Source organism: Hibiscus syriacus, unplaced genomic scaffold (genome assembly GCF_006381635.1).
Source record: "Hibiscus syriacus cultivar Baekdansim isolate YM2019G1 unplaced genomic scaffold, ASM638163v2 tig00002840_pilon, whole genome shotgun sequence".
Taxonomy (NCBI): Eukaryota; Viridiplantae; Streptophyta; class Magnoliopsida; order Malvales; family Malvaceae; genus Hibiscus; species Hibiscus syriacus.
The window spans coordinates 7,895,600-7,919,214 of record NW_024061947.1 but is presented as its reverse complement, the minus strand read 5'-3'; the positions used below and the strand labels follow the sequence as shown (position 1 = coordinate 7,919,214).

At 36.0% G+C, this 23,615-nt stretch overlaps 1 protein-coding gene, 1 non-coding gene and 2 pseudogenes across 2 annotated transcripts; 1 reads left to right on the top strand and 3 right to left on the bottom strand.

Annotated features, from left to right (window-relative positions):
- Positions 1 to 635: 635 nt before the first annotated feature.
- Positions 636 to 1,677, bottom strand: LOC120156392 (zinc finger protein ZAT10-like). Its single transcript, XM_039167710.1, has one exon. It carries the CDS (start codon positions 1,537 to 1,539, stop codon positions 880 to 882), a length of 660 nt encoding a protein of 219 aa, XP_039023641.1. The 5' UTR covers positions 1,540 to 1,677; the 3' UTR covers positions 636 to 879.
- A 2,495-nt stretch (positions 1,678 to 4,172) lies between these two features.
- LOC120156383 lies at positions 4,173 to 9,309 on the top strand (annotated as a pseudogene).
- Positions 9,310 to 13,494: 4,185 nt separating this feature from the next.
- On the bottom strand, positions 13,495 to 15,432 carry LOC120153656 (annotated as a pseudogene).
- Positions 15,433 to 21,849: 6,417 nt separating this feature from the next.
- On the bottom strand, positions 21,850 to 21,921 carry TRNAP-UGG. Its single transcript has one exon. It is a non-coding gene; the product is annotated as a tRNA-Pro (tRNA).
- Positions 21,922 to 23,615: the final 1,694 nt, after the last annotated feature.

Genomic DNA, 23,615 nt, shown 5'->3' with positions numbered 1-23,615 from the left:
ACCCGACCCGTTTAATTCGTTTTCGATTTTCCCTGTCGGTTCGGGTTTTTTTACCATCCCTAATTAGGACGGGTTAAAGTAAAGAACTAAAAGTATTTTTTTAAACTAATGACTCATATCAATGGGATCAAAAACATAAGATAATATTCGAACAGTTTACCCTCATAAATATGGGTGGATGACCCCATTTTACCTTTTTTCTTTCTTTCTTTAATCAGCTTACTTTTAATTGCCTTCGGCCTCCAAACACGAAGGCTTTTCATTCCGTACGGTCAAATACCGAAATGCAGAGACGTTGAGGGGAAATGAAGATTGGTCAAATGTTCAACATAACACATTGTCACCACACACTCAACATCGTCATATACAATTCAAATTATGTTTGGATTTCAAATTAGATATATAAAATCAATACCTAACTAATTAGTTAGGTATGGAAGGTAACGAACAAGAAATTAATCTTCTTGACTTTTATTCTATATATTAATTCAATTGTCGTAAATATTAATATCTTTTTGGAATTCTAGACTTAGGCTCAAAATATCAATTTTAGATTAGTTAATAAAATAGGTATTGAGGGAGAAACATGGAATTGAACAAATTAATCAAATAAAAAAAATGATGACTTGCCGAATCAAACTATTATAGTAGCACTGACTATTAATTAAATGAGTAAAACATCAACTCCATTGAATAAGAAGCCACTCTTTAATCCTAATAGCTTCTTCCCCCACGTGAAAAATGCATAAAATGAAACCAAAACAGACAGATCATAATCCATAAACTAATTGACGAGTCGTCCATGAGCTATGTACAAGAAAGAATACATCGAATCTGGCCTAAAACCTTAGTTGACTTCAATTTTGGATGGCATCCGGATCAACGGACATGGTTTCTTATCAGGGTGTGGCTTTCCACTTCGTCATCACCCCCGGAGACAAAGAAATGAACCGGTGAGAATTCCGCCAAAGCCGGGAGGTTCAGGTCAAACCCTCGTTCGCTGCCGTGGCTCACGGTATTTGTCGAGGTTGATCGCACTCCTTCAGATGTCGTCACGCCGCTACCGCTTTTCACGGCCCCACCTTCGTAGTGGCGTCGCTTGTGGCCTCCCAAGGCCTGGCCTGATGGGAAGCTTTTGTGGCATATCGAGCACTCATGGGACCTACCACTCGGGTTCGACGCGGCCGAGTACGTAACTGCACCGGAGGAATCAGATGTGGTCATCGACGTTGATAATTGCTCCTCGTTGGCGTTGCCTTTACGGTGGCTGGCTTTGTGGCCACCCAAAGCCTGGTAAGAATGAAACGCCTTGTTGCAAACGCTGCATTTGTAGGTACGTTTTTTGTCAGTCGAAAGGGGTGCGGCTGGAGCACGGCCGCGTGCAAGCATGATAAGGCAGAGAGCGAGGTATTCTTCCTCGGTGGCAACTCGCGGTCGCTTGGAACGTTTGCGTTTGATGATGGAGTGTAGATTGGCAGTATCCTGGGAGTGAAAAGGAGCAGCAGCAGTTGTTGGGGAATTAAGAGCCTCTAAACCCATCTGATTGCAACACTGAGAAAGGCAGAAACTTTCAAAGTATTGGACTGAATGAAGAGTGAAGAAGGGAGGAGTTGTGAGAGTTGAAGCGTGAGAGTGAGGAAAGGTGGGTTTTAAAAGGGGAGCCAAAAAGGAAGCTGCTGTGAAAGCAAAGCTTTTAGTTGACTATATAATATTAGATTAGAGAAGTACAAGTAGTTGGAGTTGGGGTATTGGGCACAAGGGTCAAAAGAAGCAATAAAAAGAAGCGACTTGGTTCAACGTTTCTCTGCGAATGGCGGCTGAGAGGCGTCGGTCAAAGAAAGAAGGAAGACGGGCGACGGCTTCCTAGTCAAAATATTAGTCTCCAAACACACTTCTCTATTTCTAAAGCTTATGGGGTAGTACAGAGTCATTTAACACCACTTTTCCACATGTTTACTAACAAAGACATCAATTTCATCAAAGGGAATGTTTGAAACTCAAAGCACTCAACATGCATTAATCAACAAGCTATTTGCTTTTTTTACCTTTTCTCTTGCACAAGATGACTCTCCCACTTCTTTTTCTAATCAAACATAAGATTGCGTGAATCATGGAATCAAATCTGGAGCTTATGAATGTTTGAATGAAGCTCATATCACTGTAAAGATCAAAACTCTCCATAAACTTCTAAGCTTGCTCTACACCATCTTCCATGGAAGATGTGGAGCCTATAATGAAGCTCTTGAATTTCTAGAGTTAAATCTTACCTTCCTTTGGCATGATTCCCTCAACAAAATATAAAGCTTACACCTGTGGAGCTATGAATTTCTAGAATGTTTATGGCATGGTAGCTAGTGAGGAGAATAAAGTTTAGGGTTTTGGGAAGAAGTTTATTGGGTGGGTGAAACCAGAAGTAGCAGATGATTCTGTGTGGGAAGATACAAAGAATCATGCACCCGATTAATTTGACTTTAACAAAAGCGAATAAAAAATCGATGGAGGTGTTCACAGCTCGAAAATTCATCGCCACCTTCGCATTTGTTGTTGACATATTTCGATATTTGTTATACCTGAACAGCCTTCAATGTTTCACAATCTGTTTAGGTCACTGAGAACGGTAAACAAGAGCATAACCTAGTTACAACCGTGGGCAGGTTGAGTATGATATGGGATTTCCAGCAGGTGAAGAACACCAGTCACGAATGCTATAGAAGTCAAAAGGGACTAAAGAGCTGTTATTTCTACAAGATCGTGCGCGAAATTAATAGGAATTAAGCTATTTATTGCATCAAGAACGGAATCCATGGTTACGATTAGGAAAAATCTGGAGATGTTTCCATGCATGTTCCTCGGTAGCAACTCAGACAAGCATATAATGTAAGCCACCCATCAATTTCAACTCGAAACAAATTTTACAGTCGGGAAGATTTATAAACCCCTTAGTTTAAACCACTAACATCTCAGAGATGATGGGTCTACTGATATCAAAAATGCTCTATAGGTATCAATGTCAATCCTCTGAGTATTGAAACCTACCATCCTATATTATTTTTCAAAAGGCATTTCGATTATTTTATCAATACCAACTACTACGTTTCCAAAAGTAGTACCTCAAATTATCATATTAACAATTCTTAATATCTAAGAAACAAATAAACTTATTAATCAATCAAACAAAGCACAAAATGCAAGTTGAAAGGAATCTATTCAATAAATCTAAATATTTAAAGAGCTAAAACAAGTAAAAGAAACAAAAAGATAACTTAAGGATTAAGAAAATATTAAGCTAGACTCTAACATCTCATCATAATTTACGATATTTGTATCAATCTTCTAACATCACTCAGACGATATTAAACTACTCAAACATATCATAAGCTTAAAATTAAAGCATTAACAAAATAAAATATTGAAACACAATTCAAATGGTTACAAAGGACTCAAATACATGACGTCTTTCTATGAGTTTTACACAATTGAATATCAAAACAAACATGCATACAAAAACAAACTCAGGTCTGATTTTCACCCCGTAAATCTAGACCTAGAAGTTTCCTCAAGGCTAATCATATCAAATTTTCGTTTAAATTGGATTTTAAAGGACTTCATTGTCGTAATTGAAAATTTTGAGGATCCGACTGAATTGTAATTAGAATAAATAAGGATTAAATGGAATGAATTCAAGGTTTAGTGACCAAATTGGAAACTAAGAATGAATTTGAACACAAAACAAAGTTGGGGGAACAAAACGTGAACCCTAGAAAATCTAGGGTATACCTAACCATTTTCCCAATAATAATTTACCCAAATCTACCTTCTTCTCCCACCTTTATAAGTTTTGGTCGTCGGTTATTTTTTCATCTTTATTAAAGAATGGATTTCTACATCTTTTATTATGGAGTAAATAATTTTTTTTTAATTTGAAGGGATTAAAGTGTAGATTTATTTAATATTGATAACAGATTATATTATACAGAATAATAATTTGAACTCAAATTTTTTAAAAATAATATTTTATTATTATTATTAATACTACGAGTTCTACTATGAATAATGAATTAACTAACTAAACGAATAAATTAATGGTTTTTTTTTAATTTTTTTGTCCTTTGACAGCTACACCTATAAATTGGAAAAATATGAGAAGTCTGCCTTCCTTTCTTCCTCCCTAACACTGAGATTATCTAAGCAAAAACGAAAGATATTTTTATTCTCTTTTCTTTTTTAAAGAGAAAAATCAAATCCATGTCTCGTATGAATACACACGGCAATAGGCAAGACGGCGACATCAGAAACAATTTCCAAAAATCCCAGAAGAAATTCATCCCAAAAAACCAAAAGCAAAACCCTAATCCGACATCCCTTTCAAATTCCATCAGGCAATCCCTTCCCAAACAGCACGATGCCCCCGCTTCCAGCACTACCGCTGCCGTACCCGGTGGCTCTACCAGCAGCCGTGTTCGGATGGGAGAGAGTGGGGATTGGGTTCCAAACACAGCAACTCCATCTAGTCTCTCCAATGGGAATTTCGTAAATTACTTGCCTCAAGATGAAGCCGTGGCGGCAGGCCTCAGCGCGGGGACGGAGGATTGGACCCAGTGGAATCGCAGAGAGTAGTTGATCTCTTAAATAGAGAGTTGTCCCGCTTGCTCAAGCTCAGTCCCAGAGAATTTTGGAAACGAGGTATTTAAACTGATATTTGATATTGTTTTTGTTTTTTTAATGCACTTAACTTTTTTCTGGAATTCCCATTTATTGTGCTTTCTTGTCAGTGGCTGGCGACACTTCTTTGCATGAATTTATCAACAGTTTCTTGCAATTTAGGAGCAGGTGGTATGATTTTCCTCATCGCGGTGTCAAAGGGATTGTTGCGGGGGTTATCATTGGAGAGTTTGAACTAAACCGCCGTGTCTTCATGCTGTTGTATCGAATGTAAGTTTAAAGTTTTATAACTCTCCTACATGAACACCATTTTATCTTGTACATTGCTGTGGACATTTCTCGCAATTGTAGATCTTCAAATCGGGATCCTGGTGCTCGAGCTGCCGATAGTCTTAGTGCCAATGACCATGCCGGTAGGTTGTCTCTTAATTGATTCAGTCTGGACACATTTTGGTGCTGCTCAACCTTATATACCCAAATTTGTTGTTAAATTTTGACGTATAGGGTATTTTATATGCACATTTTATTCACTAATTCTTCCTGTAGTCATCTTGCAGGAGAACAAGTTGCTTGACGTGCCGAAGTTGTTGGACATTTGTGCTATCTACGGTCATGAAAATGGTGATCTGACCAAATTGCTGGTAAGCATTCTTTTGTACAAGTGATTGAAGACTTTATTTCTTTTCTCCACATGGCTTCATCCTCTTTAAAGCCTATAGAAATCAAATCCATTAGTCAAAGGGAGATATTTAATTTATTTATCCTTGAAATTCCTCCAACGGTCACTCTAGAAATCAAATTGTATGAAACCTTAACTGAGTCTGATAAGGGCATAAGGCCAATCAAGAAGTTTCTTACAGAAATAACTTTCTATGGTTTCTAATTTATGCATCCTATTAAATAGATAAAATGTTAATGGGCCATGGACTTTTCCACTGTAAACGCATTCTACTGGGATGTATCAAGTGCTTCATGTTGATACCCTTCTATGTCAACTTAGTGTTCTATGTCTCATGGAGTAAGTTGGGAGATATCTTCTCCGTATGCCTCTTGTGAACTGCCTTCCCCCCTCCCCCCCAACCCACAAAAACAAACACACACAAAAGAAAAGAATTCTCTCACACCTGATTTATTTTCAGGTTGCAAATGCTCTGAAAGCTCAGCCTACAATCATGATAATCTGACTGGGGTGTTGTTTCATTTCTTGAGTATTGTTTACACAATGCATGAACGCTGCAGCACATCTTTGGAGGTACTTTGTAAATCGCTTTGAATCTGACACATCTTTTTAGTGTTTCTTATCTGAGTGAAATGTTTGACATTCTTTGGATATGTAGTATTTCTCTTCATCTGTAGTTTTGCTTAGTTATGACATGACATTCATGATTGCTTTTTTATGTGTTAATAACTGGATAGGTCCTTCTGTCTTCTGGAAATCACGGAGATGATGGATTTGATCATCTACATGCTGACTTTTTAGAGGTTTGTTTGTTTTTGTCAGTGGTTTTGTTTTATAGGTGCCACTGCGGAGCTGTGTTTGAAAGGTTCTTTGATTTCTATCTCATACTGAATGAATGGTTGGAAGATACTATGTCATTGTATTTCAGTTTTAGGGATTACTTTCACCTAGAAAAAGGAATTGCAGTACGTGTATTTTGTAGGAAATGTTTATTGGTTTATCTCAATATGAACAATATGAATAAATAAACAGATAAATATACAGATTATAACAGACCTATGTCAAGATGGGGTGGGGGTTAGCCAAAGCATGAATTGTAGCATAATAGGACGACCTCCTAAATCATTGGCTTAGTGCTATCTCAAGTTAAATTTCTTTGCTGCAAGAGAAGCCTTAAAATTATTCAATTACTTCTTTGGACAGGTGATGGACTTTATTAATGATGCCATTGTAGCTATGGATGCTTTTGTTACTGCATACAGGCCTGCAGCTATTTTTTTCTCTTGCCCTGTTGAAATGAGGTACCTAAACTTATTGGGATCATAACTACTTATGTTGTTTTAACATTTTTCATCTGTTAGTTGTGTGGGAGGTTTCTTTGTGGATGTGTCCCTTCTTTCCCTTTTCTCTCACAAATTATATAGAAGTTATGCTACAATTTATTAAAAAATCTCTTCATCTATGCAGTCATGGAAATGAAGAATTGCTCACAACTCTTTCACGTTTGCACGATAATTTACTTCCGTCTTTGCAGCGGGGTTTTCGAAGCAGTTCTAAATCATGAATTCACAAAGCTAACAGATATTGCAATAAGCTTTAAATTGTTATCTTTGAGAATAGTCAAATTTGGTTGGAAACTATTAGATATTTGCTATCTCAGTGATGAAGTGTTTTTGGATGCACATCCCATCCCAACTGCAACAAAGATGTTTCCGGGCACGGTGGAAGATCCATTTATAAGAGCAGATATTTTGGTTCAAAACAATTAGGGAGATAAATGGAGTTTCACTACAATGTCAGGAGAACGAGAAACATGATACTTTCCTTAAGAACCTTGAAAAGAATTGCAATCTAATGAGGAAACTTGAGAATTTGCAGAACACTGGTCAGTGCATTGATTAAACCGCCCCTTTACTTAAAGATTGAGATACTGCTTTTATAATCAATTTATATTTCATAGTGAATTTGTTTATACATGCTATAATGGGGAATACTGGGGAAGAGAGAAGGAACTTAATATAGGCTAAGGTGGATATCCACATAAGGCTGGTACCGACCTTGCTGAAGACCACTTAGCTGTAAGGTGGATATCCACATAAGGCTGGTACCGACCTTGCTGAAGACCACTTAGCTGTCAACCTCTAAGGTGTATTTGGTGAATCAAACCATATATATTTCCTGTGAATATGCTAATTTTATTAGAGAATTATTTATTTGGTTTCTAGTTTCTGTTATAACTTGTGCAGTCGAGATGTAGTAGTTTATATCTCTTGTTACATATTATTAATACATGGAGAGTGATATGTATTGCTGTAATATTATATATTATTACATATTATTAATACATGGAGAATTATTTGAGGGACAATTGTATCTTAATACATGGAGAGTGATGTATTGCTGTAATATTTGTGAAACTGGGTCTTCTTTTCAAAGCCATCTAATCATTGAATTTCTGCATTGGAGGAAGTCAATAGCTCACCAATCTTTCATTGTTCTTGTTCTCTGATAATTATTGTGTTTTCGCTCAGTAATTTGTATTCAACAACTATCATGCAGGGTGGTTATTCATGGAGGATGAACAGTTTCAGTATCTATCTGGGATTACAATGTATTTGACAAAGGGCATTGCTAAAGAGCAAACCCCTAAACCCCCTATACCAGCCTCTGGACAAGCAAAGATGTACATGGATGAGATGCTGCAATTATGCAATCAAAAATCAGCCAAGTTAAAGATCTCTTTCTGATTATGGCAAAGGCTTTATAGCTGTATGCTAGAAGTTTATAACCAGAATCCAGAAGAGGTTATTCAGAGGATTCTTGAGGGTACTCTTCATGGAGATTTTCAGGCCTTGGACACTTCCCTAGAGACAATGCCGGAGCCCAAGTCTGCTTCAACCCTGAGCAGGAATGATAAAGGGAAAGGGAAAATGGTTGATACTGATAAAGGTAAAGGGAAAATGGTTGACACCGTACCCGTATCTTCAACTACAACTGTACCTGTAGTTAACAGACAACCAGTTGAAGTTCCATCTGTCATCCTCATCTACAGTTGGGAGATTTATTAGGAAGTCTAAAGATGACTCACCTGATTCCGCTACTCTTGATGCCGGGGACGAGAATGATTCACTAAGAAAAGTGCTTTGATTTCTCAGTACGAGTATGAAGATGAATATGACGACTCTTTCGATGACCTAGGTCTAAGTGTTGCGGAGCGGGGCTGGAGGAAAATGAGATGCTAAGTGACAAACTCAGCTCCAACTTGGAAAACCCAACCTGAAAGTTCTGGTCAATCTGCGCCTAATTCAAAGTGGGGCATAAGAAAGAAACCCCAATACTATGTCAAGGACGGTAAGAATTACAGTTATAAGGTTGCAGGTTCAGTTGCAGTTGCAAATGCCAATGAAGCTTCATTAGTAACTCAAGCTCAGGGGGAAATGATACATGGCCTAGGACGGGGTGGCAACCTTCCCCTTGGTGCAGTTAAGAAGCTGATGGATCGTGAGGAGCAAACCAGCCAGCCTGATATTTCTGAGACGGGAGGGAGGGAGCATACGAGGAACTCCAGGGAAGAGGAAGACAAAGAGAGTCTCGTGGTGAGCAAGATAACCCACCCGACAACACCGAATCCGAAGAGAGGAATGGTGGAAATCAGAGGGGCAGGGGAAGAAGGGGTGGTGGGAGACATAATAATTACAGGAAGGATAGAGCCATGAATAAGAACTTCTCTGGATTGACTGGTTTATAGACACACATGAGGGGGAGAGAGAGAGAGAGATACCTTTTCCTTTTGAACCCTGTTTTATACAGAACTTTTCTAAAATCTATTTCATCATGCAGTTGAGAATACAATTTTCCATGTAAGATCACCTCGTTCACTTTGGATAAGTTTTAGTTTTTCACCTATCGAATTTCATCCTTTCAAGGTTGATTCAGATTTCGGAGAATAGTTTTCCCGGCATTGCGATTTGTGTATTTTAGCTTTATTGTGCTACAGTATTTTATCGTATAATGATTGTAATTAAATATTTTTATAATTTATATAAATCTTAATGCTATGTAATTCATATTATAAAAGAGTGACTTAATTATAATTTTTTACGGTTTAATTTACAATGTCCTAAAAGTTGGATGGATTGGAGGTACAAACTAGCAGCAAGTACATCTGCGATTTGTGTATTTTAGCTTTATTGTGCTACAGTATTTTATCGTATAATGATTGTAATTAAATATTTTTATAATTATATAAATCTTAATGCTATGTAATTCATATTATAAAAGAGTGACTTAATTATAATTTTTACGGTTTAATTTACAATGTCCTAAAAGTTGGATGGATTGGAGGTACAAACTAGCAGCAAGTACATCTAGCAATCCGAAAACATGAATAAGCATAATCTAAAATACGTGTTATGGAAATCAGAAATTTTTTAATTTTAATAAATTAAACAATACAATTTTAATGTAGGAAATAAAATATATCTCTACCAACACTCTAAATCAATATGTTATTAGTAACCATAAATATTAGATATTTTTACTCTGTACCCTTTATCGATTTGTAACTAACAATAAAAGTCATCCATTGAGATTTTTTTTCTTTGACAATAAACGTTCATATCCTTAAACATAGTGTTGGAATCTGCGGCCTTAAAAGATAACAATAGTTCTTTGACTACCGAGATATTGAGATTTGAATATCTATTGTCTATTAATTCTGAAATAGCGACTTTTATATGTACAGATAGATTACCGAAAGAGTTTCTAAATCCAAATAAATACTATTTTTTTTTAAGTTACAACATATATGCATAGCCAAAATGGCATCACTCAATACAATAGTTGAAATATAGTCCAAATATTCATAAGAAAATATAAAGAGGAACGCGTAGATGAAGCACATTATGCCAGAGTATGCGTTGCACTTCTACAAGATGAAAACTAACCACTGAAAGATCAATACGACGATGAACCAGTTGGTACACAAGATTAGCAGTGTCCCTCTCGATGATGATATGCGAAACAGTCAATTCAATCGCCAAACGGATGCGGCCATAATGACAACCAGCAATTCGATGAATCGGGCCGGCAAGAGCGCTTTCATCATCTTCTCCAGCCACTACCCACTAGCCACATGAGGGTTGAGGCGTAGAGATGCATGGAGCAGAGAAGCGGGCCAATTATCTATTTTTTTTTAATAGAGTTTTAGACTTAATTTAATATAAATAATTTGGAAATTATTAAAAGTTATAATAAATACCAATTTATGTATTAAATGCTATAAAATAATTTCTTGCACACTCTAGAGCTATGTTAGGTTGATCCATTAAAGATACGATCTAATTCCAAAAAAAAATAAAAACGCAAGAAAAAATTAAAGAAATAATTCGTTGATTCATACAATATGGAGTTAATTGCATTATATATCCTCAAACTATGATTCTCATTTTACATTGGTCCTTAAACATTTGAATATTTCAATTTCATCCCCAAATTATGTCTCTCGTTCCAAATTAGTGCTTAAACCTTTTAACATTCCAATTTCATCCCAAACTATGACCTAATTTTAAATGTCCCCAAACTTTTGAATCTTCCAATTTCATCCCCAAATCCATCCAAATATGTAATTAGTTTCAATCATAGTTTAACTTAAATTTTATTTTTTTAAAAAGTATAATAATATAACTTGGGCTAACTATTTTATTAACAAGGGATGAGATTAGTATATACAAATAGTTTGCGATGAAAGTCATAGTTTGGGGATGGAATTGAAATGTTCACAAGTTTAAGGACTAATTAGAATGAAAGCCATAGCTTAGGATGAAATTGGAATGTTTAAAAGTTTAGAGACTAATTTAGAATGGGAAACAATTTGAGGACTTGTGATGCAGTTAACTCTAAAATACTATGATATTTTAAAAAAATGTATACAATAAAAAACGATTATTGAGATAAATTAATAAAAAAAGACACTTGTGATCCAAGGGACTGGAAGAGGCCGAGTTTGAGATAATTTCGGATTGTAGTTTCCAGTTCTAGACCTAGTCTTGACCTATTCCTTGTAGGTATAAAATACAAGGGATTTTTTTTTATTTTTTTTATTCTTCTTTTTTAAAGGCAGAGGTTAGATTGAACAAGGATTTGTGTTTTAATACAATTCCTACTATTTCTAATATGCATAAATACTAATATTTGTTACATTGTTTAATCGAAATTTAATTAAACATTTATCTTATTATCATAACCTATCTTCCTCCTTTCTTTAGATTTTATTGGTTTCTGTTCTTCAAAAAATCACATTTAGTTGTCTCTTCTTTGAAAAATCGGCCATGGACAACGAATCCTCGATGTTTGCAGTTGAAAGTGGTGAAGGATGTGAAGAAGATGTTCTGAAATGGTACTACCATGGAGGTTCGGTCAACCGGAGACGAACTCAGGTGAACTCTTATTGAGAGCTAAAAGATATCTTTCGACTAAGGGATGGATTTTCCGGCATGTCGACATGGAAAGAAGTGCTTCGATATCAGTCTCCCCGTGGAGAGTCTATAGTTCACTGAGATGGCTTGCAAAAGTTATATTGATCAAGGTTTGGGAGAGAGAAGGACCAGAAACGTGGACCCCAAGCAACGTAGGAAAAGAAAGTGTTCGAGTCTAGAGAATCAGTCATTACCGAATCTGTTCGATCCGGATCGCTGAAAAGAGGAAGAACGCTGAAGAAACCAAAGAAACGAATGGTAAAATGTGTGAGGGTCCGGTTTCTAGTCGTAACCCTCGAACTGTTCTGTCTTGGTTGATAGATAATAATTTGTTACGGATCTGGGAAACGTGTATTATCGCAGTAAGACAGGGACTCCATGATTAAAGGTCGGATCACTCGTGATGGGATTCAATGTAACTGTTGCTCCAAGGGTTTCACTCTCACAGCCTTTGAACATCATGCTGGAAGTACCAATCACAGGCCAGCAGCTAACATAATCCTGGACGATGGCACTGGAAGGTCACTTTCCGATTGTCAAAGACAAGCTCGTGATTCTATGAAGGTCATCATATCAACTTCTAGTACTCATCCGAGTCATAAAACAGTGAAGGTATCCAATTCGTTCAACACGAGAATGATGAAGTTTGCTCTGCTTGCTGCAGTGGAGGAGATTTAATTGGCTGTGAATATTGCCCTTCGCTTTCCATACGAAATGCCTTGGCTTAAAGGAAATCCCCAATGGCGAATGGTTTTGCCCTCCTTGCTGTTGTGGAATTTGTGGCATCGGTGTGTAAAGGATAAAACTCTTCTTGTGTCATCAATGCGAGCTTAAATTCCATATCAATTGCTTGAATTCCAAGAAACCAAATGAGATGAAAATCGAGAAAAACAAGGTACTATTGTAGCCAGAACTGTGAAAAGATCTTTTACGGCCTGCAAAAACTTACAGGGAGGCCAATTCCATGGGGAATAATCTGACTTGGACATTGCTCAAATCAGATAAACGAGTTCATGTGCACGGAATGAATCTGCAGATAAAGAGAATCAAAGTAGCTGAGAGCTGCACTTGAAGTGATGCATGAGAGTTGAGCCAAGCGAATCTGTCGAGACCGGGAGGGATTTTGTTGAAGACGTGATATTCAGCCGAGTCTCAAAGCTGAAACGATTGAATTTCGGAGGATTCTATACCATGGTTCTGGAGGAAAATGAGGATCTAGTTTCAGTGGCCACTCTGAGAGTGTACGATAACAGGGTGGCTGAAATGCCCCTTGTTGCCACAACATTCAGGCACCGCCGCCGTGGAATGTGTCGAGTTTTGGTGGATGAGCTTGAAAATAATCTGGTGAAATTAGGGGTGGAGAAGCTGGTTTTGCCATCACTGCTACCACAGTTGAGACATGGAATAACTTCGGGTTTTCCCGCATGCCAGATGATGAAAGAGTAAAGCTTCTGCAGTATACTTTACTAGACTTCCAGGGGACCATAATTTGCCAAAAACTCTTAAGATAGAATAGAAGCATTACTTATTATTTACTAACACGAATGTAGAAACAAGGATTTTTTTTGTCCAATTTTCTTGTAAGATAAGGTATCTCAATACATCCCATGCACCATGATTAGATTTTGAAGATTTATTTATTGAAGTATTAGATAACTGCATATGCATGTCTGTATCTATAAGGTCGATGACCTGCATGACATCTATCCATGTTTCTGTAAACAAGCAATATTTATGGAAGTGTGAAGGGAAGCTCTTGATCAACAAATGTTGATCTCATTCTTCACATAGTTCTGGATCGGTCTTCCTTCGAGAATTTTTGTAAACGTTCGATCAATATATCGAAATCATCTTGGCTTCGACCAGGCTGAGTCGAACATAGTGGTCTTCCGAACCAAACACGTTTCCTTGACGACCAATGATATTAGCTGCCTTGAGAACTGCATAACAGTCTTTATCTTCTTCTCGCTCACATTTTAACCATGCATAAGCTGCCATAAACATGACAAGGTTAAAGACATTCTATTCTTTATAGTTGCATAGCAAAGATAATAAAGACTTGAATAACATGTCTAAATTGAGGTTGATTGAAGTACCTGGAGAAAACTCTCTGACTTCAGTGTAAAAAGAGCAGAATTGAGGATCGATTTTCTGAAGGGAGAAGCGGTTCGACGAGGATAACGTTGTGGCCAATCTTTCCCATCTGATCTTCATCGTCCGGTATGCGAAGTCAAATATTCCGGTTCCTTCTTCTAGGACTGCTTTCAGAAGCTTAAATGCTCTTAACTGAGCATCTTTTGAAACACCCATGGATTTGCATGTGTGCTACCATTCTGTTAAACACAGTTTCATCTTTTATCACTGCCCAACTGTGAATATAACACAGAAAATTTGTTAATTGCTTCATGCAAATATGCTATTTACTTTCATATATGGAAGCTAATCTTATTTACCCAAATCTGCTGCCAGCATGACCAGTAAGTTTGGAAAGTGTAAACACCATGAGATCTTCATCTGCCGGAGCCGGAATCGGTTGTAAAATGTGGCCAGTAAAAGCTCGGTCGTAAATTGTTTTCACATTAGGGCCATCGAGAATCGCTTTGTTTAACCGTCCATCAGGGTTGTTTGGTGCAGTTACAAACTCAATCACATCTGCACTGCCATCTGATCTATTCCTCCATTTATAAGCATCTCCTTCGAACTTAAACTTTTCCGAATTAAAATATTCGACTTGGTACTTGTAGAGCTGCCCAAGTTATGTTCGGATGCAATCAGTGACAACAGTAATGACAACATGAGTTAAAAGTACAAAATAAGTGCTGGTTCTGGAACAAACTGTGTAGTAGGATTGAAGCAACAACTCGTGTAGGCGACTGTGAGGAGGCATTTTGAAGAGACAATGCATAAGCAGCCGCACCAAGGACTTGGGTCGAACCTGCGCCGAAAACAATGTATCTGTTTCGTGTGATTGCATTCCGACGAATGCGTGTAGTTTGCGGATGAGGCTTTCAAGTTGTTGCGAGAAGAAAGTGGTATCACTATAGGTATAACTCATTCGATTCCACCCCGATAGTACCAGTGCACTACTAGTTGAATGCTGCACCCAAAAGGGTTCCAGAAACAATGGATCTCCACTGCATATACATGAGAACTTCTCAAATCAAAACAGAGCAATAGCAGTAACTTGTCTTCCAAGAATCAAATATGAACCCTAAATTAAAAGATCAAATTTGACAGATAAAAAAAAAAGAAGGCCTAAAGAGTTTGTGGTCGTATCATGTGTTGCAGAGTGGTACCCGTCGGCATTCGCCGCGCAGCGAGATAAAGCGAGAGCAGTCGGGGCCTGTATAGCACGTGTTGCATTCACAAACCGGTTCATTTCCATCGCCGACGAAGCCATCCAAGTAAGCTTTTCCGTGGCCCGAACAGACTATTTCTGCCACTGCTTCGGCTTCCGCCGCTGCTCTCGAGGTCCAACCCCGAGTCAGGCTCCATTGAGCACCCACATAAAGATTGATGATAAGCAACAGATTGAGAACTATGGAACAAACCAGACATACCACATACTTGGACCTCAACACACTCTTAACCATTGCCTTTGTTTCCATTCTCTGATTCCCTTCAGGTTGGTGAAACTCCTTTTCTGGTTATGAATTTTCGTAAAATACAGATGGTGATGTTGAATATAATATTCTGAGAAAACAATATTTATTCTGAATTGAGAGAATATTCAAACATTCATTTCAATTTAAATAAACTTACAGACCTCTGTAATTGGTTGAATTGGAAAGGCCAAGTAAAAGGACAGAAAAGCAGAAACAAATATGTGTGGGCTTATGTGAGCCATGACGTTTAATGACATTTCACAACTTTCAAAGCCTATCTTTCTCCGTCACAGATATGTTAAGAAAAGGATTAAACCTCAAAATTTATACAATTTAGGTTATATATTGTAATAATTTTATAATTGACACGCTGTCATATTTTTTTTCTTATTCTATATTTTCCCAAAATAAACATTTTTTAGTGTATGTTAAATATTAATCATTTTTAGAGGTAACATGTTCATGGTACTTCCAAGTAGTGTATTGGGTTATAAGAGTCCATAAATATTCCGAAAATAACTAATGCTATTGATAAAATAATAGTTCTTTATTAAGATTAAGGTCTAATGGTGTATTATCGTTTGATCAATAAATCATTTTATTTAGATGAAAATTATTAATTAACTAATAATAAATATTTACCAATGATGTGTTATTATATCACATCGATAAAAATAATTTGATGTCAAATCAACTATTGAGTTAATAAATAAATATTTTTAAATAACTTAATTTGATATCAAATCAGTATCGATAGGTAATCATTAAATTTTTTTAATACTCAATATAATCTTTAAACTAAAGAAAAAATCAATCTGACCTTTAACTAATGGAACTAAAAATTGACAGTTATGATGTTGATGTAGTAGTCCACATCACCATTATAGATGGTCAAATAAACATCGTGAACTATCGTATAAGCATAGTAATTATCATCATTTAATTTCTTGGTTTTGAATCATACATGGTTAAAGAGATTGATATTTTAAGGATTGGTGTGTACATTTTGATTTTTGAACTAACTGTTTCATTTCAAATGATGATTTTGGATTAGTTTACAAATTTAATATTTGTCAAAATGCTAGAGTACACATTTTATTCAAATTATTTATTAAAAAATCTTTTTAAAAAAAGTTAAAAATTGTTTCAAATATTGTATATATTAATAAAAAAGTTCATGAAATTTAATTTGACAAATTATTTTTTATAAAATTGATTAAATATCAAATTTACAATAATCAAATGAAAAATATAAATGCAACCCTAGGCAAACCGACATTCCCAAAATTTATAGATTATTCTGTTATTCAAAAAAAAATTCTTTGGCTTCAAGAAATCAACAATGGAGGAGAAATCGACCATGTTTGCAAATGAAGATGAAGCTGTTCTGAAATGGTAACAAAGTGGAGGTTCAGGTCGACCCAAGAACTCATGTGAACTTTCCTTCAAAGCTAAAAGCTTTCTTTCGTCTAAGGGATGGGTTTTCTGGTATGCCCCCTAAAAGCGGAAAACAAGAACTCCGATATCAATCTCCCACCGGAAAAGTTTATTCTTCTCCCAAAATGGCTAGCAAAGCTTATATCGATCAAGCTTTTGGACAAGCAAGGATGGGAAGCGTGGAGCCCAAGCAACCTAAAAAAAGAAAGCCGCTGGGTCTGGAGATCCGGCCAAAGTCGAAATCTGTTCGATCAGAACCGCCAAAAAGGAGAAAATTGCTGAAGAAGGAAAACCGGGTGGTAAGATCTAGCAAAAAGTGCGAGAGGGTCCGGTTTCTAACGCTAACCCTCGGACCGTTCTCTCTCGTGCTTGATTGATAACAAGGGGTTTTCGATGCTGGGAAATGTGTATTATCGAAGTAAGACGGGGACTCCATTGATGAAAGGGAGGGTAACTCGTGATGGGATTCAGTGTCGCGTTGTTCCGAGGTTTTCACTCTAACCGCCTTTGAAGCTCATGCTCGAAGTACCAATCACTGGCCAGCCGCTAACATAATCCTGGACGATGGCAGTGGCAGGTCACTTTCCTATTGTCAAAGACAAGTTCGTGATTCCATGAGTCGTTCTATTATAGAGATTCCCAAAACTGTGAAGCCTTCCTATTCGTTCGAGACGAGTACGATGGAGTTTGCTCTGCTTGCTCAGATGGGGGAGAATTAATTTGCTGTGATTGCTGCCCTTCAGCATTCCATATGAATGCCTTGGCTTAATGGAATCCCCAATGGCGAATGGTCTTGCCGTCCTTGCTGCTGTGGAACTTGTGGCATCGGGTCTGTAAAGGATAGAACTTTTCTTACTTGTCATCAGTGCGAGCTTAAATTCCATGTCGATTGCTTGAATTCCAAGAAACCGAGTGAGACGAAAATCGAGAAAAACAAGGTACTATTATGTAGCCAGAACTGTGAAAGGATCTTTTACGGATTGAAGAAACTTACAGTGAAGCCACTTCCAGTTGGGAACAATCTGACTTGGACATTGCTGAAATCTGATCATCACGCTCATGTGCACGGCATGAAGTCATCTGCAGAGAAAGAGAATCAGAGTAGGTTGAGAGCTGCGCTTGAAGTGATGCATGAGTGTTTCGAACCGAGCGAATCTGTCGAGACGGGGAGAGATTTAGTCGAAGACGTGATATTCAACCGAGTCTCAAAGCTTAAACGGTTGGATTCCAAAGGATTCTATACTGCGGTTCTGGAGGAAAATGATGATCTGGTTTCAGTGGCCACTCTGAGGGTGTACGATAACAGGGTGGCTGAAATGCCCCTTGTTGCCACAAGGTTCAGACACCGTCGCCGTGGAATGTGTCGAGCTCTGGTGGGATTAGACCGGAAGGAATCTGGTGAAATTAGGGGGGAGAAGCTAGTTTTTGCCATCACTGCCGACCACGGTCGAGACGTGGACTAAACCTTCGGTTTTGGCGCATGACAGATAGAAAGAGCAAAGCTTTTGAAGTATACATTACTAGACTTTCAGGGGACTATAATTTACCAAAACTCTATAAGATAGAAGCATTACTTTATATTCTCATTTGCATTTGTTAAACAACCGTATTTGTGTTCAATAGTTTATCAACACATTCCGATATGATGAGATAAGCAGAGGTACATTGTAGGATAAATTACAAAGCTACAACATTCAATTCTTTATATGGTTATACGACAATGTCGATTTCTGTTAGCCTTACCTGCCCTGCAAACATTGACGGAGAACAAGAGCATCTATGTTGTTTCTGCTGAATTTGTGACTGATATTATTTTTTAATAGATTGAGACGATTACAAATAGTATTTATTCATATTTTTTCTTAGTCATTGACAACACACACCTCTAAACGCAGTTGACTCATAATATCTAAGGAAATAATACTCCTAACCACTTAAATCGCTAGATGGGTTATAAGCGAGTGATACTATTTCTTTCTTTTTAGAGTTTTGTATAGATTATAATTGTGATTAATTAAAGAATAATTTGTTTGTTGATGGAATGTGTAACATCCTAATCCAGTCCGACACGAAGATCACTGGATCATGACGTCACACGGGACTACCGAAATGGCTAACCCAAAAATATTCTTTTAAAATCTGATTATAAAACAATTGATAAAAGTCCATCCATGTAAATAAATAAATGTGATAATAATTTGAGTTACAAAATATGGGGAGCTCCCAAAACATCAAAAATAATAATGTACTGAGTTTACAAAATAGAGTTACAACTGAATATACAAGGGTCTATATAACAGTACATGCCCTCTAAGAATCCAATACGTACTCTGGGTGCTTCGACTGATCTGGAACTGATGTCGATGATAATGCCCTGCTACATATCACCTATGAACATGTGCACAAACACATTTCATATGCTGAGCTTGCGAGCTCAGTGCCACACTAATAAATGTATTGTACTACATGCATTCACTAGATGAGTATGCGAGTGGAATAAGTATATGACATGTGAACTACTGACAATGAACTGCTGAGTAGGCATCATAGTGAGGCAGAGAGTTCTGTATCTCGGAGCTCATATACCCTCTAGCCTTTCTAAAATACCCTCGAGTATTTGGGTGATTTGGAGTTGTATCGAAAAATACACCCGCCAACTTTCCATCGAGTCTTGGGGTATTTGCACCAGTCGACTACTAAAGTGTCTTGGCACTAACTGGATACAACTGACTGTCTTATTTTTCTAGAGAGACTCGGGTGTCCTAATTGTTTCCCGAGTGTCAGCCAATGCTAGTTTTATGTAGTCCTAGCTTACTGTTTCTATTGTTCTGATATTAATTTTTGTTCCTTATAGTTTTATTTGTTGTTTTTCTGATATATTTGGGCCCTTCAAGTCTAATTCCCTTAATTATTAGATTATTTATCCAAATGACTGTTGGTACCGATACTGAACTTTCAGTATCGATACTGAACCCTGAGTATCGATACCCACTTATGGTATCGATACCTACTAGCTGATATGGGCCGATTGGGTAAGGTATTATCAATACTCCTAGATGAATATCGATACGCTGAGGTTGGGTATCAATACTGGACTGAGTATCATACTAAAAAGGTTCGATGTTTTGAAAAATACCTCAGTATCAATACTCCTTTTGGGAGTATGGAGTATCGATACTCTACCCTGGGTATCGATACTCCCTTGAGTACTGATACCAAAAATGACTACTAGAATCTAATTTGTACCCCCGGTATCGTACTACCCTATAGTATCGAAATCGGGCCTGCAGTATCGATACTCCTTAAACGAGTATCGATACTCCCTCTCAAAACTCTCTTGTTTTTACCCTGGATGAAGAAAATATCAGTATTGTTCTTCCATATCGATACTCGTGCTTCGAGATGCCCTGTTTTAGGCACGAAAATCTTATCTTTCTACCCGAAATACCCTTGAGGTTCCCAACTGATGTTAAGTGTTGTGTTTGATAATGAGGGTTATAAAGAGTCCATAAACATGTTGAAAACACCCAAAGACTGAAATCTACCATGCACATGCTTTATGACTTATGCACCTACCAAAACACACCTAATGCTACATGTGGAAGAGTTGAGTTAGAAATGAGTTACATTTACTTCCTAAGCTGTTTGTGGACGTCCAAAGCTCACCAAGAGTGAGTTTCTCATTTCCTCTTGCCTTGGAGCTTTCCCTAACTTCTCTCACTAAGCAAGAAATCAATGCAAGGGTTACTAACGTTGTTGGGAATCTTAGGAAGAATTTAAAACGTTTCTAGAGGTTGGAATCTTCCAAAACGAGCTAGTTTCACTTATGCTTCTTAACCCCCACTAAACTCACTTTTGGCTAACTTGAAGAAATGGAGAGATTGGGCTTGAATTGAAGCTATGGAGTTGAAGATTAAGATTCTTACCTTCAAATTGATAAACTAGGGTTGTAAGGCCACAAGCTATCACCTGGATGGTTTTAGGTTGAGAAATTTGAAGATGAAGGAGGAGGAGAAGTTGAGAAAAAAAGGAGTAATCAGACGTGAAATCATCCAAATTAATGGGTATTCAGCCTTTCAAAATAAAAATGGTTAATTACACCTGTGGTCCTCCTGATTTTGGTACAAATTAAAAATGTCATTTTTATATTTTGCCTAAATTCAAATTGGTAACTGTCCTTAATTTTCAAGTTTTTAATGCATAAATTTTATCATCAAACTCATTTAATTGTATTAATTTATTTTTAACCTATGTTAATCACTACAATATTAATGTGATAGTCAATGTGTAACTAATGATGTGATAAAGGGCTTAGTAGATTTTTTGTTGAATTCGAAAAAATAATTGATTTTAATTAAAAGTTCAAAGGTTTATTTAATCTTTAACAAACAAAATAAAATGTAAGAAGCTTTAAAAATATAAAATGTATTATATATTTATTTTTAAAATAATTTGAAGGTACTAGATTAGGTTTGTAAAGTTCGAGATATTTTTTATTGAAACAAATATCAAATTGTGTTTAGGAGGTAAAAAATAATGAACTTAAATTTTGTGGTACAATGATCACCATTGACGACAATCAATTGATTAACAACGTTAATGAGCTGCGGCCGGAGGTGGGGACTTTGATAGATTCATAAGTCAATTGATATTTTATTTTAAAGTTCAAGAGTTAAATTAGTATTTATCCAAAGTTTATGGTTTAAAAATAATATTTGTATAAAATTTAGGGATCAAATTAAAAATTACTCATTTTTAATAAGTACCGTGTCATCAAACTAACCAGAATTAACGGCTCGTGATCAAAATAAACCAAATTGAAAATAAAAAATGATCAGAACGTATTTTTTTCAAAATTGATGTTTAAAGTAAGACAGAAAAAAGGGGTCATCTTTGTAGTTTACCCTTAAAACTAAGAAACAAAGAAAGAGTCGATGAACAAGATTTGAGAAAGTGATGGCCACTAGTGAAAACTTATTTCAAATCGAAAGGGGCGCTCCGAGAATCGAACTCGGGACCTCTCGCACCCAAAGCGAGAATCATACCACTAGACCAAGCGCCCACTTTATTCAAAAGTGAAGAATATTTAATATTATTTATACTAAAATAAAAATATTTGTGAACGGCGAAAATAATAATTGACCCAAATAAAAATACTTATATTATTGTGTTAAGTATAGTTATTCTTGGGGTTTAAAATTAGTTTAAGCATTTAATCAATGATATAGTGATGAATCTGAAATTGGAACTCAAGTTTATTACTAAGGGTATTGATATGAAAAAAAGTTAAGACAGTATGGTAAATAATAAATATTTTATATTAAGTTAAGTGATTACAAAGATCGCTCAATCACCATGTTACAATTTTTAGCATTCAAATTCGAAACCTCTAAAAATAATCATTCTTTTAAGATATATGGTTCGTGCTGTTGAATATATACATGTTTTGATAATGCCTGTATATTATCATTGATTTATAATGCTAATCATCCCAGTAAGTTTTCTGCTTTTTAAGCTGACAACCAAAATCAAAGAGACCAATATTATTACAATTGAAAATTTGTAGAAGTGGCATAAATATAAAAATAAAAATAATTAAATAATATTTAAATTTTAGATATTTATTACCTATTCTAAATATTTTCCACAAGTTCATGTAATATATTAGAGCCGAATTTATTATTAGACAATTATATTCATTTGTCCAGTCAACTTATGAGTAATCATTGTGGTTCTAATTCATTCATCACATTAAGGATTAATATAAATTTCAACATAAATGATTGAGAAAAAAAAGCTTGAAATTATTTCCTTTTCTACCATCTCTATTCACACATCGCAAATCATCTTCTAAGAGACTACGACCCATTAAAATATATAAAACTAACTATATGTACAAACCATCGTTTTCCCATAAGTGAATATAAATTCTATGTATTAATATATGTTATTCATACTTAAATATAAGATATACACAATATATTTGATAATATATATATATATAACATAAAATTTTATTTGTGTCTATCCTATAAAAAATTATTATTAATATATATGTGTCAATTTTAAATATATATATATATATATATTTGGATCTATCACTTGTGACAGACGTAACTATTTAATTCAAATGAGCAGGTGCGGATCCAAGCCTAGCTTACCCGCCAATGCGCAAAAAGGAGGAAATTAATATTGAGTCAGTCATAAATTATTTACTTTTTATTTTGGTCATATAACTACTATATATTTTAAATCACACTTCATTTACTTTTTGGTTCTGTTTTTGATCACTCATCTTTAAAATTTTAACAGTGATGTTGATGTATCATCATAAAATAATACAATATCATGATTCAAAAATAATTAAAAAAGGTCATGTTAACATCGTTAAATTTTTAACGGCTAGTGATCAAAATAGAACCAAAATGTAAGATTAATTATGATTTGAAAAAAATAAGACCAAATCATAAATTAAGTAATACGAGTAACAACCTAAATAAAAAGCATGCATGAATTATATTAGAGAAAAATTTTATTATGTTTATATTGGATTAGTCACTGCAATGATTTTGCAGGGAAGTTGTTAGCTCCCCCGAGTCCCTGACAAGTGCCAACAGTATTATTTACGGTATACGTGTGGGTTCTTGAATTTGTATCAAGAGAGAGTAATGTCAATATATTCATAGATTTGTTGAAGAAAACAAGGAAAGCATGCTATCCTTTGCTTTCAATCTGGAAATATCAACCACACAACAG

Bases quoted from the DNA above. Each gene is read 5' to 3' on its own strand.
- LOC120156392 (XM_039167710.1), bottom strand. From the start codon at position 1,539: ATGGGTTTAGAGGCTCTTAATTCCCCAACAACTGCTGCTGCTCCTTTT.